The sequence below is a fragment of the Bubalus bubalis genome, chromosome 2 (genome assembly GCF_019923935.1).
Source record: "Bubalus bubalis isolate 160015118507 breed Murrah chromosome 2, NDDB_SH_1, whole genome shotgun sequence".
Taxonomy (NCBI): domain Eukaryota; kingdom Metazoa; phylum Chordata; class Mammalia; order Artiodactyla; family Bovidae; genus Bubalus; species Bubalus bubalis.
The window spans coordinates 148,868,701-148,882,683 of NC_059158.1; the positions used below are offsets into that span (position 1 = coordinate 148,868,701).

At 36.7% G+C, this 13,983-nt stretch overlaps 1 protein-coding gene across 1 annotated transcript in view; it reads left to right on the plus strand.

Moving 5' to 3' along the window:
* Nucleotides 1-13,983, plus strand: part of PTH2R (parathyroid hormone 2 receptor) — a 92,586-nt gene that overhangs the window by 17,795 nt on the left and 60,808 nt on the right. The window contains exons 3-4 of the mRNA XM_025278145.3: nucleotides 1,838-1,948; nucleotides 2,060-2,181. Of these exons, the coding sequence (XP_025133930.3) occupies nucleotides 1,838-1,948; nucleotides 2,060-2,181 (233 nt within the window). The remainder of the gene's footprint in view (nucleotides 1-1,837; nucleotides 1,949-2,059; nucleotides 2,182-13,983) is intronic.

Here is a 13,983-nt window from a genome sequence, read left to right on the forward strand (position 1 = left end):
AACCCTAATCTCTGATGTTCTGCCTGTGTATGTTATGTAACAAGGCAAAGGGGCGTTGCAAATGGAATTAAGGTTGTCAACCTTAAAATAGGAAAATTAGCCTGGATTATTTGGATGGGACTAATGTAAATATATGGATTCTTAAAAGTGGAAAATGAAGGAAAAATAGTTGGTAAGAGAAAAGAATAATGGAGAAGAGATTGAAAACATGAGAAAGACTTGACCTCCCTTGTTGACTTTGAAGACAGAGGAAGGGGGCCATGAACCAAGGAATGCAAGTGGCTTCCAGAAGTTGGGAACAACCCTTAGCTAACAGCCAGGAAGGAAATGAGAATCTTAGTCATCACTGAAAGGAACTAAATTCTACTAGCAACTGGAATGAGTAAGGAAATGGGTTTTTAATCCTGTCTAGGGTTTTTCCATGGAAAATCCCATGGACGGAGGAGCCTGGAAGGCTGCAGTCCGTGGGGTCCCTAAGGGTCAGACATGACTGAGCGACTTCACTTTCACTTTTCACTTTGATGCACTGGAGAAGGAAATGGCAACCCACTCCAGCGTTCTTGCCCGGAGAATCCCGGGGATGGCGGAGCCTGGTGGGCTGCCGTCTATGGGGTTGCACAGCGTCGGACACAACTGAAGTGACTGAGCAGCAGCAGCAGCAGCAGTCCTTGATTCAGGTTTGTGAGTCTCTAAGCAGAGGTCTGGCCGAGCTCACCAGACTTCTGACGGACAGAAATAGCTAGATAACAAATTTGGGTTATTTCAAGCTGTAAGTTTGTGGTAATTTGTTATAGTAACAAGGGAAAATGAATACAGAAATCATTATAAGTCTCTTTTGGGGAAATCTGAATATGACCTGGCTGATGGGCTCTCTTCTTGGAAGTTTTATGCACAACTAATGGAGAAGAGTCCTGAACAACACAGAATAGCAAATGCATGTAACAAAATTCCCCACTCTCAAGGTCCTTAAATCCTATGGTTTAAGAAAATTATAATAAAATAAAACTTGATAGTGGAAGAAAAAAGAGAGCTCAAGTGAAAAACACAGCACGAAAGAGGGATAAGGAGTGTAGGCTGGGGTGGGAGGATGAGGGATAAGCCAGAGAAGAGAGCAGATCCTGTGGGGCTTCTAGGCGTTGAAGAGACTTGGCTTTTCCTCAGTGTGAGGTGGGAAGCCTTTGGGCTATTGCATGAGGGGAACAAGAATAGACTCAGGAAGACCAGTTGGGGGCCATTGCAATAATGGGGGCTGGAGTTGTGGTGGCGTGGATGGGGGGTTGGGTGGCAGTGGAGGTTGTGAGAAGTGGTAGGGTTCTGGATTCATCTGGAGGAGAGTAGAGTTCATGAGAATTTTGTCTGAGGTGATTGTTAGACTCAAATAAATTACTAATTATTTGTAAAAAGGCAAACCCAGATCTTGGAGCTTATCTGTGAAGTTCAATCTTTTTCATGTGTCATATTTTTAAACAGTAATTTGAAAAAGTTAGGGTAAAAAAATGTAGCTACAACTATGATAGAATTTTACTAAAGGAAATTGTTCTCAGTGAATTTTGGTGTTTCTTACATATTCATTGCTATGATTCATATATATTAGAATCACTAAATAGTTTTAATTTATGCAAATCAAATATTCCTAGCAATGGGCCTTTGATGAGGCTAGGTGGATGAATTTTGAGATGTTTGCATCTTATGTCAATCCCATTCTAGTTTACAAAACTACCAGTTTGCTTTACATTTTGCTATAGGCAGTGACTTGAAATTTTGTATTTTAAATGCATTAACTCTCTGGTTCTAACTGAATTTTTGTTTATTTGTTTTTTAATTTTTTCCTTATCAGAAGGAAACTGTTTCCCAGAATGGGATGGACTCATCTGTTGGCCTAGAGGAACGGTGGGGAAAACATTGGCTGTCCCATGTCCTCCTTATATTTACGACTTCAATCATAAAGGTATTTAATTTTTTGTGAAATGATTCATTTGGAATAGAAACTTCCTTTTTTAAAAATAATAGACTCTATAAGAACTGAGCAATCTCAGTGTTTTTCTTCACATCTTTATAGGAGTTGCTTTCCGACACTGTAACCCCAATGGAACATGGGATTTTATGCACAGTTTAAATAAAACATGGTCTAATTATTCAGACTGCCTTCGCTTTCTGCAACCAGATATCAACATAGGAAAGGTAATGGTATTTTTGTATTTGTGAGCCCCTAAAGGAAAAGAAAATGATTACCAACCACTGTACAAAAACTCTTTTATTATCTGACACAAATATCAAAAAAGATAAAAGCAAGGTTGAAAGCTTTTCAGATACCTAGTTAAGGAGAGAGGTCTAGGACCTGAAACATTTTGGTATTTTCTTTTGGTTAGAATTACCTGGCTGAGATATATGTATGTATACTTATGTGTCACTTATATTACATTATGTTTATATTATATTATATGATGCTATATTATGTGTAAAAATCCAAATAGGTAGTCAGCAATATAATTCATGATTTTTTTCTTGGTTAAATATGAATAGCAACATCTTGTCTCACTATATGTTCCTGGAGTAACTTTATATTGTATAGATGTGTTTTTCATCTCATAAGATTTGCCAGTAGGTGATTTCATTAGTATAGGAAAAATTAGAGTATGTAGAGTTAAAGAGGAGCAAGGGGGTGTCTTATAGATCTTCTCACATAATACCTTAATTGTACACATGCGTGTCAACTTAGAACCAGAGATGAGGGGTCGATCAAAGTGACACAGCTCAGTTATGACAGGGTCTAGAGCAGGGCCCTGGTCTCCACATTCTTTATCGGTGCTATTTCTGATATGGTAATCACATGTAAACTTCAGAAACCTCTAGATAGTTACTTTTAGGTTATATATAGTAGATTGATTAAAAGTCATGCTTAAATTCCTGTCACTCAAACCTCATCTATAAAATGCATGGTGCTATAGGGATGAGCATAACTTCACCATAGTCATATGATGGTAGGGGTGAACATAAGTTGAAGTATAAATGATTTTATGAGGCCCCTGAGAACAGTCATAATACATAACTCTCCTAACATCAGACGTTTTTCTTTATGCTTGGTGGTCTTTTTTGGTTGTGGGGGAGGAGGAGCAGTGGCATGAGAATTGGTGAGTTGGAGAGTTCCTTGTTTGATTAGGCATTAATAGTCAGGACTTCTTTCCTTAATTTTTTTTCTAACACAAAACCCTACCTCCTTAAGGACTCTTTAGTAAGTTGCTAAAAGACTTCAGTTTTGTATTTCATTGTTGACATGCTTCTTAGATAAAATTAATGTGAGGAGATTATTGTGTATGTTACAGTGGAGCCAAAGCCAAGTTAATGTAAAACACTTTAAAATAACTTCAATTTCACTGAAATAGATAAACGTTCACAATGTTTAGTGTTCTGTGTTATAAATTTGTGGATTAAATGACAAATGCAAGTCTTTCATAGCTTTTAAATGGCATTAAATTATATCATGATTTTTTTTAATTTTTTTAAAATTTAATTTTATTTTTAACTTTACAATATTGTATTGGTTTTGCCATATATCAACATGAATCCTCCACAGGTATACACATGTACCCCATCCCGAACCCTCCTCCCTCCTCCCTCCCTGTACCATCCCTCTGGGTCGTCCCAGTACACCAGCCCCAAGCATCCAGTATTGTGCATCAAACCTTATATCATGATTTTATTTATATTGAACTCTAATATTACAACCATTCTTTTTGACTACTCTGTATTCCAAGAGTCAAAATATCAAAGAAAAGTAAAATATCCAAAATATATACTATTTTATATGAACATGATTTAAAATTTAACTGAAAAATTTGACTAATTTTGTCAGCCATAAGTAATTTTATCTCCTTAATTAAAAATACAAAGTGTTTTCTGTTGTTTACAACCCTTAAGTAATAATTTGAGAAAACTTAAGAAATGTAAAAAATCTTTTAATAAGAAAACTGGATATGTCCTAAAGTTTTGATATGCTATAGGGCAAAATGATATTACTTATGAGATATTAATTATTATGGTTGTAATCAGAATTTTTGTATAAGAAACGAAAGATAAAAGTAAAAACAGTGAATTTAGAATACATGCCACATTTTTATATGGAAAATAAGACAAAGATTTTTAAAATATCTATTGTTTTGTTCTTTAAATAATTGACTTGACAAATGAGAGAATTACTTTTAATAAAAAAAGGGAGAATGGCTTCCTCAGTGGATCAGTGGTAAAGAATCTGCCTGTAATGAGGGAGACGTGGTGATGTAGGTTTGATTCCTAGGTCAGGAAGTTCCCCTGGAGGAGAAAATGGCAACCCCACTCCAATAATCTTGTCCAGAAAACTATTTCAAAAATTAGAGGACAAATAGGCAGGCATTGCTTATGAGGGGCCATGAAGTTGTTAAATTCTTTAGGGTAGTATATTTAAAGCATCAGCATACTGTAGAAATTATCATATATCCTTCTGTCTAAAGGCTATATGAATTTTTGGACAAAAATTTAACAATATATATTAATAGACTTCAAGAGGGTCTTGTCCTTTGATCTTATAATTTTATTTCTGAGATTCAAGCATAAAGATTTGGAGTTGGGGGGAACTGAATGGAATAGTATTCATTGAACCATTAATTATTATAGTGAATGTTTTGAAGAATTTAAATTTCCAATGAAGAATTGGCTAAGTCAGCTGAAATATATATTTTGTGTAAAGAGTTTGTGGTCTTGGGAAATCCCTTTGTTATTCAGTTACTTGGAAGAAAATCAGATAATAAAGTTGTATATAAATTGGGAATGCAAATATTCAAAACAATGGGAAATGATACACAGAAATAGAATGAAAAGAAATATATGAAATGCAGTGTTTCTTTTTGCTTGTGTGGGAATTATGGAGTTTTTTTCCCTTCTCTCTCTCTTTTTTAATTTTACACATTATCCAAATATTTTCTACAGAAGTTTAACATTTTATTAAGAGAAAATATGTCATAAATGTTTTAAGAAGGCAGTAAGAGACAGTCTTTTGCTTCCAGTCAGCATGTGAGAAGTTGCAGCATTCAGAATAAGCTGAGTAAGATGCAACATTAATAATTTGTAAAAGCCTGTCAGTGAGCTGAAGATGCCAAGAAATCTAAATGAAGCTAATTGCAGAAAGAGGAAAGCCTCTTCTTATGACAGAAGAAACCTGTGGCTGTATTTATCCCTGTTTCTGCACTAGAAGAGGAGCAACCAGGCTATAGAAGGGGATAAAAAGAAAAGAACCATTTTTAAAAGAACTTTCATCAGATGAGGACTAGAATAAAGGCTTAGAATTCCAAGAAATGAAGCCCAGTCAGGGTGAGCTATTACCCATCAGCCAGTTCTTACCCATGAGCCTTCGCTGAGTTTCTGGAGGCAGTAAGTTAAAGGCTGCGGGCAGTGTAGGTGGACGCAGAGAAACTTCTCAAGATGTATGTAGGACCCTCACTGGGTGAGAGGTAGCTGTTAGCTGAAGGCATGGGACAGAACAGAGGAGCTGAGAGATATCTCTTGGGGTATCTGGGGCCCTCACTTAGAGCATGACTGCTGGGGGAGGGCAGGAAAGCTGAGAGAAACCCCCGAGATGACAAATCTCAGTGAGTGAAAAGCCTGACAAAATAGAGCTGAAAAAGATCTTTTCTAGGCACAGGAGGTCTTCATTTAAAATGAGGCAGTGGCTAGCTGAGAACTGGAGCAGAGCAGCATAATGGACAGACACGTTCTGAGATGCAGAAAGCCCAGGGCAGGCTAGAGAGCAAAGTGAAATTCACAGCAAAGTGAAATTAAAAGACAAAAAAGGTAGGGAATGCTTATGAGAGGCCACGAGGTTGTTAAATTCTTTAGAGTATTATATTTAAAACAGCAGCATACTGTAGAAATTATCATATATTCCTGTGTCTAAAGGCTATATGAATTTTATATAGCTGATGGATGGTTCAGAAAGCAGAAAGAGTTTCTCTGCAGCTTAGAAAACCTTCAGATGGACAAAACCCCAAATAATGGCCGCTAGAGGCTGCTGGTGCTAAGATCCAATCATCTACTGCTGCTAAATCGCTTCAGTTGTGTCCGACTCTATGCAACCCCACAGACAGCAGCCCACCAGGCTCCCCCTTCCCTGGGATTTTCCAGGCAAGAACACTGGAGTGGGTTGCCATTTCCTTCTTCAAATGCATGAAAGTGAAAAGTGAAAGTGAAGTTGCTCAGTCGTGTCCGACTCTTAGCGACCCCCTGGACTGCAGCCTACCAGGCTCCTCCGTCCGTGGGATTTTCCAGGCAAGAGTACTGGAGTGGGGTGCCATTGCCTTCTCATCTACTGAAGGAAAATTCGGGATTCTGTTCTCAAAACCTAAAACCAGGATAAACAGAATCATGGAAAGAACAACAAACTGAGAAAAACTACAACAAACCCAACCCCAGATTAAAACAAAGTAATCCATCCTCACTACCCAAGAAGCCTGATAGAGGAAGATGACTGCCCTTTTCAGCCTATTAATACTGATCTCAGGTGGCCTCTGTCTGCAATGGCTTGGGGCGGGACTTAGATTTCCAGCCAGATGTGGGCTGGATTGCAGCGGTGAAGGCACCAGATCCTAGTCACTTAGATCAGTGGTCAGTGACAAGGGCCCTGGCCCTTTGGCTTTGGAGAAAAGAGTTTCCACAAAGATGGAAGTAGTGAAGCAAGTAAAGTATTTACTAGGAGGAGAAGAGTACAGTATATGTGGAATAGACATGCAGGCAGACTCAGAGGGAAAGTCACTGAGTTGCACCTTCATGGCAGTTTAAATCACTAATATGGGGCATTTCTTTCAGGTTTCCTTTGGTCAATCATTGTGATTTACCTGGTTCACAGTCCATATTTGGTATATCTCAGAATCCTCCCATGTGTGCACATGCATCTCTTAGCCAAGATGGATCCTACTAAAGAGGCATCTGGGTGGAACATCCGTTGACATGACTCCCCTTTGGCCTCCAAGTGGCCCTTTCTGCACATATGTGGTCCAGGAGGTCTCCCAACTTCTGAAAATGAGAACTATGTGGTCTGTGTAGGGTCCAGCCTCCTCCCTTAATTGTCCTGCTATTCTTATATTAGGGTTTTGGTCAATAGAAAATGAATCTCCAATTTGCTTTACCCTGGTAGGAGCGGGGCGCCCATCTGCCTCCTGCCTCAATATTATATGCTTCAGTCCCAACTCTTCTTTTACTTACAGTGCCCATAATGTAATAAAAAGTTACAGAGTAGGGACCCTAAATCTAGAGTAAAAACAAAGCAGAAAAAATAGATGATCCAGATGTTGTAATTTCCAGGTAACGATTCATAAATATGTTAGCTGATTTAGTGAAAAAAGTGCATAAACAGATGGGGAAACTGACAGAGAAATGAAAACTTTTAAAAAAAGGAAATTCTAGAATTGAAATATTCAATTCAAAATGAAGAATTTGTTTGATATGCTTAACAGAATACTGGACACAGAATGAAAAAGATTAGTGAACTTGAAGGCTACAAAAATTTTCCAAGTGACACACTAGGAGAAAAAGTAAATTTAATAAACAAAACCATCTGAGACTGTGAGATAATATGTAATTGCCTAAGATATGTGAAATTAGGGGTAAGAAGAGAGGGAAGGAATAGGACAAAATAAATATTTCAGAAGGCAATGGCCAGTAATTTTATAAAGTAGGTGAAATAAATCAATCACAGGTCCCAGGCATTCAGGAAACCCTAGGCAGGTTAAATAAAAAGAAAACCATACTTTGACACATCATAGTTAAAATGCTGTAAATCAAGGTAAGAAGAAAACCTGAAAAGCAGTGAGAGGAAAAGCACACATGATGTTCAGGAGAACAAAAACTAAAAGGATGCTTGTCTTTTAGTTAAACAACAGAGGCCTGAATACAATGGAATGGCATTCTAAAAGTGATAATATGCATTAAGATAAAAGGAAAATAATGATATTTTTCAGACAGAAAAAAATCTGAGCGAATTCATCTTTATCAGACTTCTGTATAAGAAATGCTCAAAAAAATTCTCTAGATGGGAGAGAAATATATCAGATGGAAGCAAAGATTGACAGGAAAGAATGAGGAGTACCAGAACAGATACATATGTGGATAAAAATGACAGACTAAAATAATAAGCAGAACTATATACCTATCCTTATTTATTGCTATGTTTATATCCATCTTTATATCTATAATTTAATTCATTTAAAAGTCTGCTGACTGCTTAAAGCAAACATAATAACCTCTCATTAGGGTTTATAAATTATGTAGAACAAAATCTAGATGTGACAAAGGCTAAGGGAGCAAAATTAGGTACATAATTGCAAATATCTGTTTATATGGTGAAATAGTTCAATATTATTAAATGTAGGTCTGATAAGTTCAAGATGCATAACCAAGTCTCTGTAGTAACTGCTAAAAGATAACACAAATGAAATACTAATAAATACCTGATTGAGTTCTCCATCCCCCAACCCCCAATAAAAGGTAAAGAAATAGGTACAGAAGCTCAGAGAAAAGATAGACATACAGAATGCAAATACCTATATGTTAGATCTAAACCCAGTCACAGCAATGATTGTATTTGAGGTCAGTGAACTAAACATTTCTCTTAAAAGGCAGAGATTGTTAGAATGGATAATAAAAGTATTGCTCAACTGTATGCTGTCTTTGAGAAATGTAGACATCAAGACAAAGAGCATTACCAAGACAGAGCAATATTTAAAATTATAAAGAATCAGTTTACCAAGAGGAAATAATCCTAAATATATATGCGTTTAGGAGCTTCAGAGTCTTCCCTGATGGCTTGCTGCTGCTGCTGCTAAGTCACTGCAGTCGTGTCCAACTCTGTGCAACCCCATAGATGGCAGCCCACCAGGCTCCCCAGTCCCTGGGATTCTCCAGGCAAGAACACTGGAGTGGGTTGCCATTTTCTTCTCTCTGATGGCTTAGTCGGTGATAAATAATCTGCTTGCAATGCAGGAGACCCAGAACTTGATCACTGGGTCCGGAAGATCCTCTTGAGAAGGGAATGTCTATCCACTCCGGTATTCTTGCCTGAAGAATCCCATGGACAGAGGAGCCTGGCGGGCTACAGTCCATGGGGTTGCAAAGAGTCAGACACGACTGAGAGACTTTCACTTCACTTTACTTCATTCACAATAACTGAAAAATTCACATTCTTTTAAAGTACTCATCAAAGTTTATCAAGATAGAACGTATGCTGGGGTATAAAACAAGTTTCAATAAATCTCAAGATTAAAATCACACAGCTTATGTATGTTCTCTGACCACAAAAGAATCAATAGAAAATCAACTAAAATATGTAAAGAATTCATAAATAGTTGAAAATTATGTGACCAATGGCAAAAGTTTTGATAAATGGAAACCAACACAATATTGTAAACTAATTAGCCTCCAATTAAAATAAATAAATTTAAATTAAAAAAAACTAATGTAAAAAAAAAGAAAGCTCAATATATATCCAAGACTGTGGGAAACAGCCAAAGCAGATGTCAAGATAGATTTATAGCTCTCAATACTTAATTAGAAAAGAAGAAAGTTGAAAATTCAGTGATCAAATCTTCCACATTAAGTTATATAGTGTAATACCTATAGCCACCACCAAAAGCCACGACCAAAAATATACATCAAAATGGAATTCTACAAATTGTTCAAGTAATTCAGGGATGGCCAGAAAATTAAAACACAGAAATGAAAAACATAACAGAAAATAAAAATATAAAATGGACTTAGCCTTAATATTATAATCAGTGTTATATTAAAAACAAATATCTTAAGATACCAATTAACAGAAATTAGAAGAGTCTATAAGAAACATGACCCAACTTTGTATGTTATCTACAAAGTCTGAAACTCATTTCAAATATAATGATGGTTATGTACATACCATGCTGTGTGCTAAGTTACTCAGTTATGTCCGACTCTTTGTGACCCCATGGACTGTAGCCCTCCAGGCTCCTCTGTCCATGGGATTCTCCAGGCGAGAATACTGGAGTGGGTTGCCATGCCTTCCTCCAGGGGATCTTGCTGACCCAAGGAGCGAACCTGTGTCTCTTATGTCTCCTGCATTGGCAGGCAGGTTCTCTACAGCTCACACCACCTGGAAAGCCCTAGTTTAGTTATATCTCTTAATTATTCTAATCATTTGCCACAAACTGTGCAGCAATAAAAAAGTACAAACTTGGTATGAGTAACAACCTGAATGGATCTTGAGGTTATTACTCTGAGTGAAAAAAGCCAGACTTAAAGTTCATGTTCTGTAGGATTTCATTTCTCCATTTATGAAATGACAGAATTGCAGAGATAGAAAACAGATTAATGTTTGGTGGGTGATAAGGATGGTGGAGAGGAAGAGGGTAGGTATGACTGTAAAAGGAACAGCAGGAGGAAGATGTTTGTTGTGACAGAATATTTCTGTAGCTCGACTACAGAGACATTTAAAAATTTTTTCATGTGTGATAGATAAAATGACACAGACTGTAAACACATGAATTGCACCAATGCCAAATTCCTAGTTTGGTATTTTAGTGTAATTAGATGCAAGCATTGGAGGATACTGGTGAAGAGGTACAGAGGATCTTTCGTACTGTCTTTTCCTACTTCTTTTGAATCTATAGTCATTTTGAAATACAAAAGAAGAAAAAGGAATGAACTGTTGATTCATGTAATAGTATCAGTGAATATCATAACAGTGTCTTGACAAAAAAGAGTGTATACTACATAATTCTAAGAAGTCTGAGAAGAGTCAAGAAATATATGAAGTACATGAATAGATAAAGCCAATTTGAGATGACAGAAATTGGAACAGTAGTTAACCTGGGGGGTGGATGGTGGGTGGATTTTTGACTAGCTAGTGGCACAAAGAACTCAGTTTGTCAAAACCCATCAAACTGCTCATTTAAAATCTGCACAGTTTGCTTTCATAGAAAATACAGCTTGGTAGAAAAGCGAAAGAAAACTAGAAATAATATTCCAAAAGTGATATATCCTTTTGACTAGTTTTAAAATCATCCTTCAATGTGTTTTATTTATTCCAAACACCACGTTAGATATACAATTCCAACTAGTTAAAATGAACACTGCAAAAACTCTATGAAGTGAATCTTGAAACATTGAGTTAAAGCAAGAAGAAATGCCAATTATTTTATGTTAACCCTGACTTGAATTTGGGGAGTAAAAAGAAGGCCATAAAAATAATCTATATATTATATGAATGTGCCAACACATTGCCTATCTTTTATTTTTTATTTTATTTTATTTTTACACAATTTTCTTTTTATATTTGAACTTGTATTTCAATTTTCCATAGTGCTTTTTCAAATATATATTTATGACTGAACGTCTTTATTTTTTTTTAATTTTATTTTTTAAACTTTACATAATTGTATTAGTTTTGCCAAATATCAAAATGAATCCGCCACAGGTATACATGTGTTCCCCATCCTGAACCCTCCTCCCTCCTCCCTCCCCATTCCATCCCTCTGGGTCGTCCCAGTGCACCAGTCCCAAGCATCCAGTATCGCGCATCGAACCTGGACTGGCAACTCGTTTCATACATGATATTTTACATGTTTCAATGCCATTCTCCCAAATCTTCCCACCCTCTCCCTCTCTCTCAGAGTCCATAAAACTGTTCTATACATCAGTGTCTCTTTTGCTGTCTCGTACACAGGGTTATTGTTACCATCTTTCTAAATTGCATATATATGTGTTAGTATACTGTATTGGTGTTTTTCTTTCTGGCTTACTTCACTCTGTATAATAGGCTCCAGTTTCATCCACCTCATTAGAACTGATTCAAATGTATTCTTTTTAATGGCTGAGTAATACTCCATTGTGTATATGTACCACTGCTTTCTTATCCATTCGTCTCCTGATGGGCATCTAGGTTGCTTCCATGTCCTGGCTATTATAAACAGTGCTGCGATGAACACTGGGGTACACGTGTCTCTCTCAATTCTGGTTTCCTTGGTGTGTATGCCCAGCAGTGGGATTGCTGGATCATAAGGCAGTTCTATTTCCAGTTTTTTAAGGAATCTCCACACTGTTCTCCATAGTGGCTGTACTAGTCTGCATTCCCACAAACAGTGTAAGAGGGTTCCCTTTTCTCCACACCCTCTCCAGCATTTATTGCTTGTAGACTTTTGGATCGCAGCCATTCTGACTGGTGTGAAATGGTACCTCATAGTGGTTTTGATTTGCATTTCTCTGATAATGAGTGATGTTGAGCATCTTTTCATGTGTTTGCTAGCCATCTGTATGTCTTCTTTGGAGAAATGTCTATTTAGTTCTTTGGCCCATTTTTTGATTGGGTCATTTATTTTTCTGGAGTTGAGCTGTAGGAGTTGCTTGTATATTTTTGAGATTAGTTGTTTGTCAGTTGCTTCATTTGCTATTATCTTCTCCCATTTTGAAGGCTGTCTTTTCACCTTGCTAATAGTTTCCTTTGATGTGCAGAAGCTTTTAAGGTTAATTAGGTCCCATTTGCTTATTTTTGCTTTTATTTCCAATATTCTGGGAGGTGGGTCATAGAGGATCCTGCTGTGATGTATGTCAGAGAGTGTTTTGCCTATGTTCTCCTCTAGGAGTTTTATAGTTTCTGGTCTTATGTTTAGATCTTTAATCCATTTTGAGTTTATTTTTGTGTATGGTGTTAGAAAGTGTTCTAGTTTCATTCTTTTACAAGTGGTTGACCAGTTTTCCCAGCACCACTTGTTAAAGAGATTGTCTTTAATCCATTGTATATTCTTGCCTCCTTTGTCAAAGATAAGGTGTCCATATGTGTGTGGATTAATCTCTGGGCTTTCTATTTTGTTCCATTGATCTATATTTCTGTCTTTGTGCCAGTACCATACTGTCTTGATAACTGTGGCTTTGTAGTAGAGCCTGAAGTCAGGCAGGTTGATTCCTCCAGTTCCATTCTTCTTTCTCAAGATTGCTTTGGCTATTCGAGGTTTTTTGTATTTCCATACAAATTGTGAAATTATTTGTTCTAGCTCTGTGAAGAATGCTGTTGGTAGCTTGATAGGGATTGCATTGAATCTATAGATTGCTTTGGGTAGTATACTCATTTTCACTATATTGATTCTTCCAATCCATGAACATGGTATATTTTTCCATCTGTTAGTGTCCTCTTTGATTTCTTTCACCAGTGTTTTATAGTTTTCTATATATACGTCTTTAGTTTCTTTAGGTAGATATATTCCTAAGTATTTTATTCTTTCCGTTGCAATGGTGAATGGAATTGTTTCCTTAATTTCTCTTTGTTTTCTCATTATTAGTGTATAGGAATGCAAGTGATTTCTGAGTGTTGATTTTATATCCTGCAACTTTACTATAGTCATTGATTAGTTCTAGTAATTTTCTGGTGGAGTCTTTAGGGTTTTCTATGTAGAGGATCATGTCATCTGCAAATAGTGAGAGCTTTACTTCTTCTTTTCCAATTTGGATTCCTTTTATTTCTTTTTCTGCTCTGATTGCTGTGGCCAAAACTTCCAAAACTATGTTGAATAGTAATGGTGAAAGTGGGCACCCTTGTCTTGTTCCTGACTTTAGAGTAAATGCTTTCAATTTTTCACCATTGTGGATAATGTTTGCTGTGGGTTTGTCATATATAGCTTTTATTATGTTGAGGTATGTTCCTTCTATTCTTGCTTTCTGGAGAGTTTTTATCATAAATGGATGTTGAATTTTGTCAAAGGCTTTCTCTGCATCTATTGAGATAATCATATGGTTTTTATTTTTCAATTTGTTAATGTGGTGTATTACATTGATTGATTTGCAGATATTGAAGAATCCTTGCATCCCTGGGATAAAGCCCACTTGGTCATGGTGTATGATCTTTTTAATGTGTTGTTGGATTCTGATTGCTAGAATTTTGTTAAGGATTTTTGCATCTATGTTCATCAGTGATATTGGCCTGTAGTTTTCTTTTTT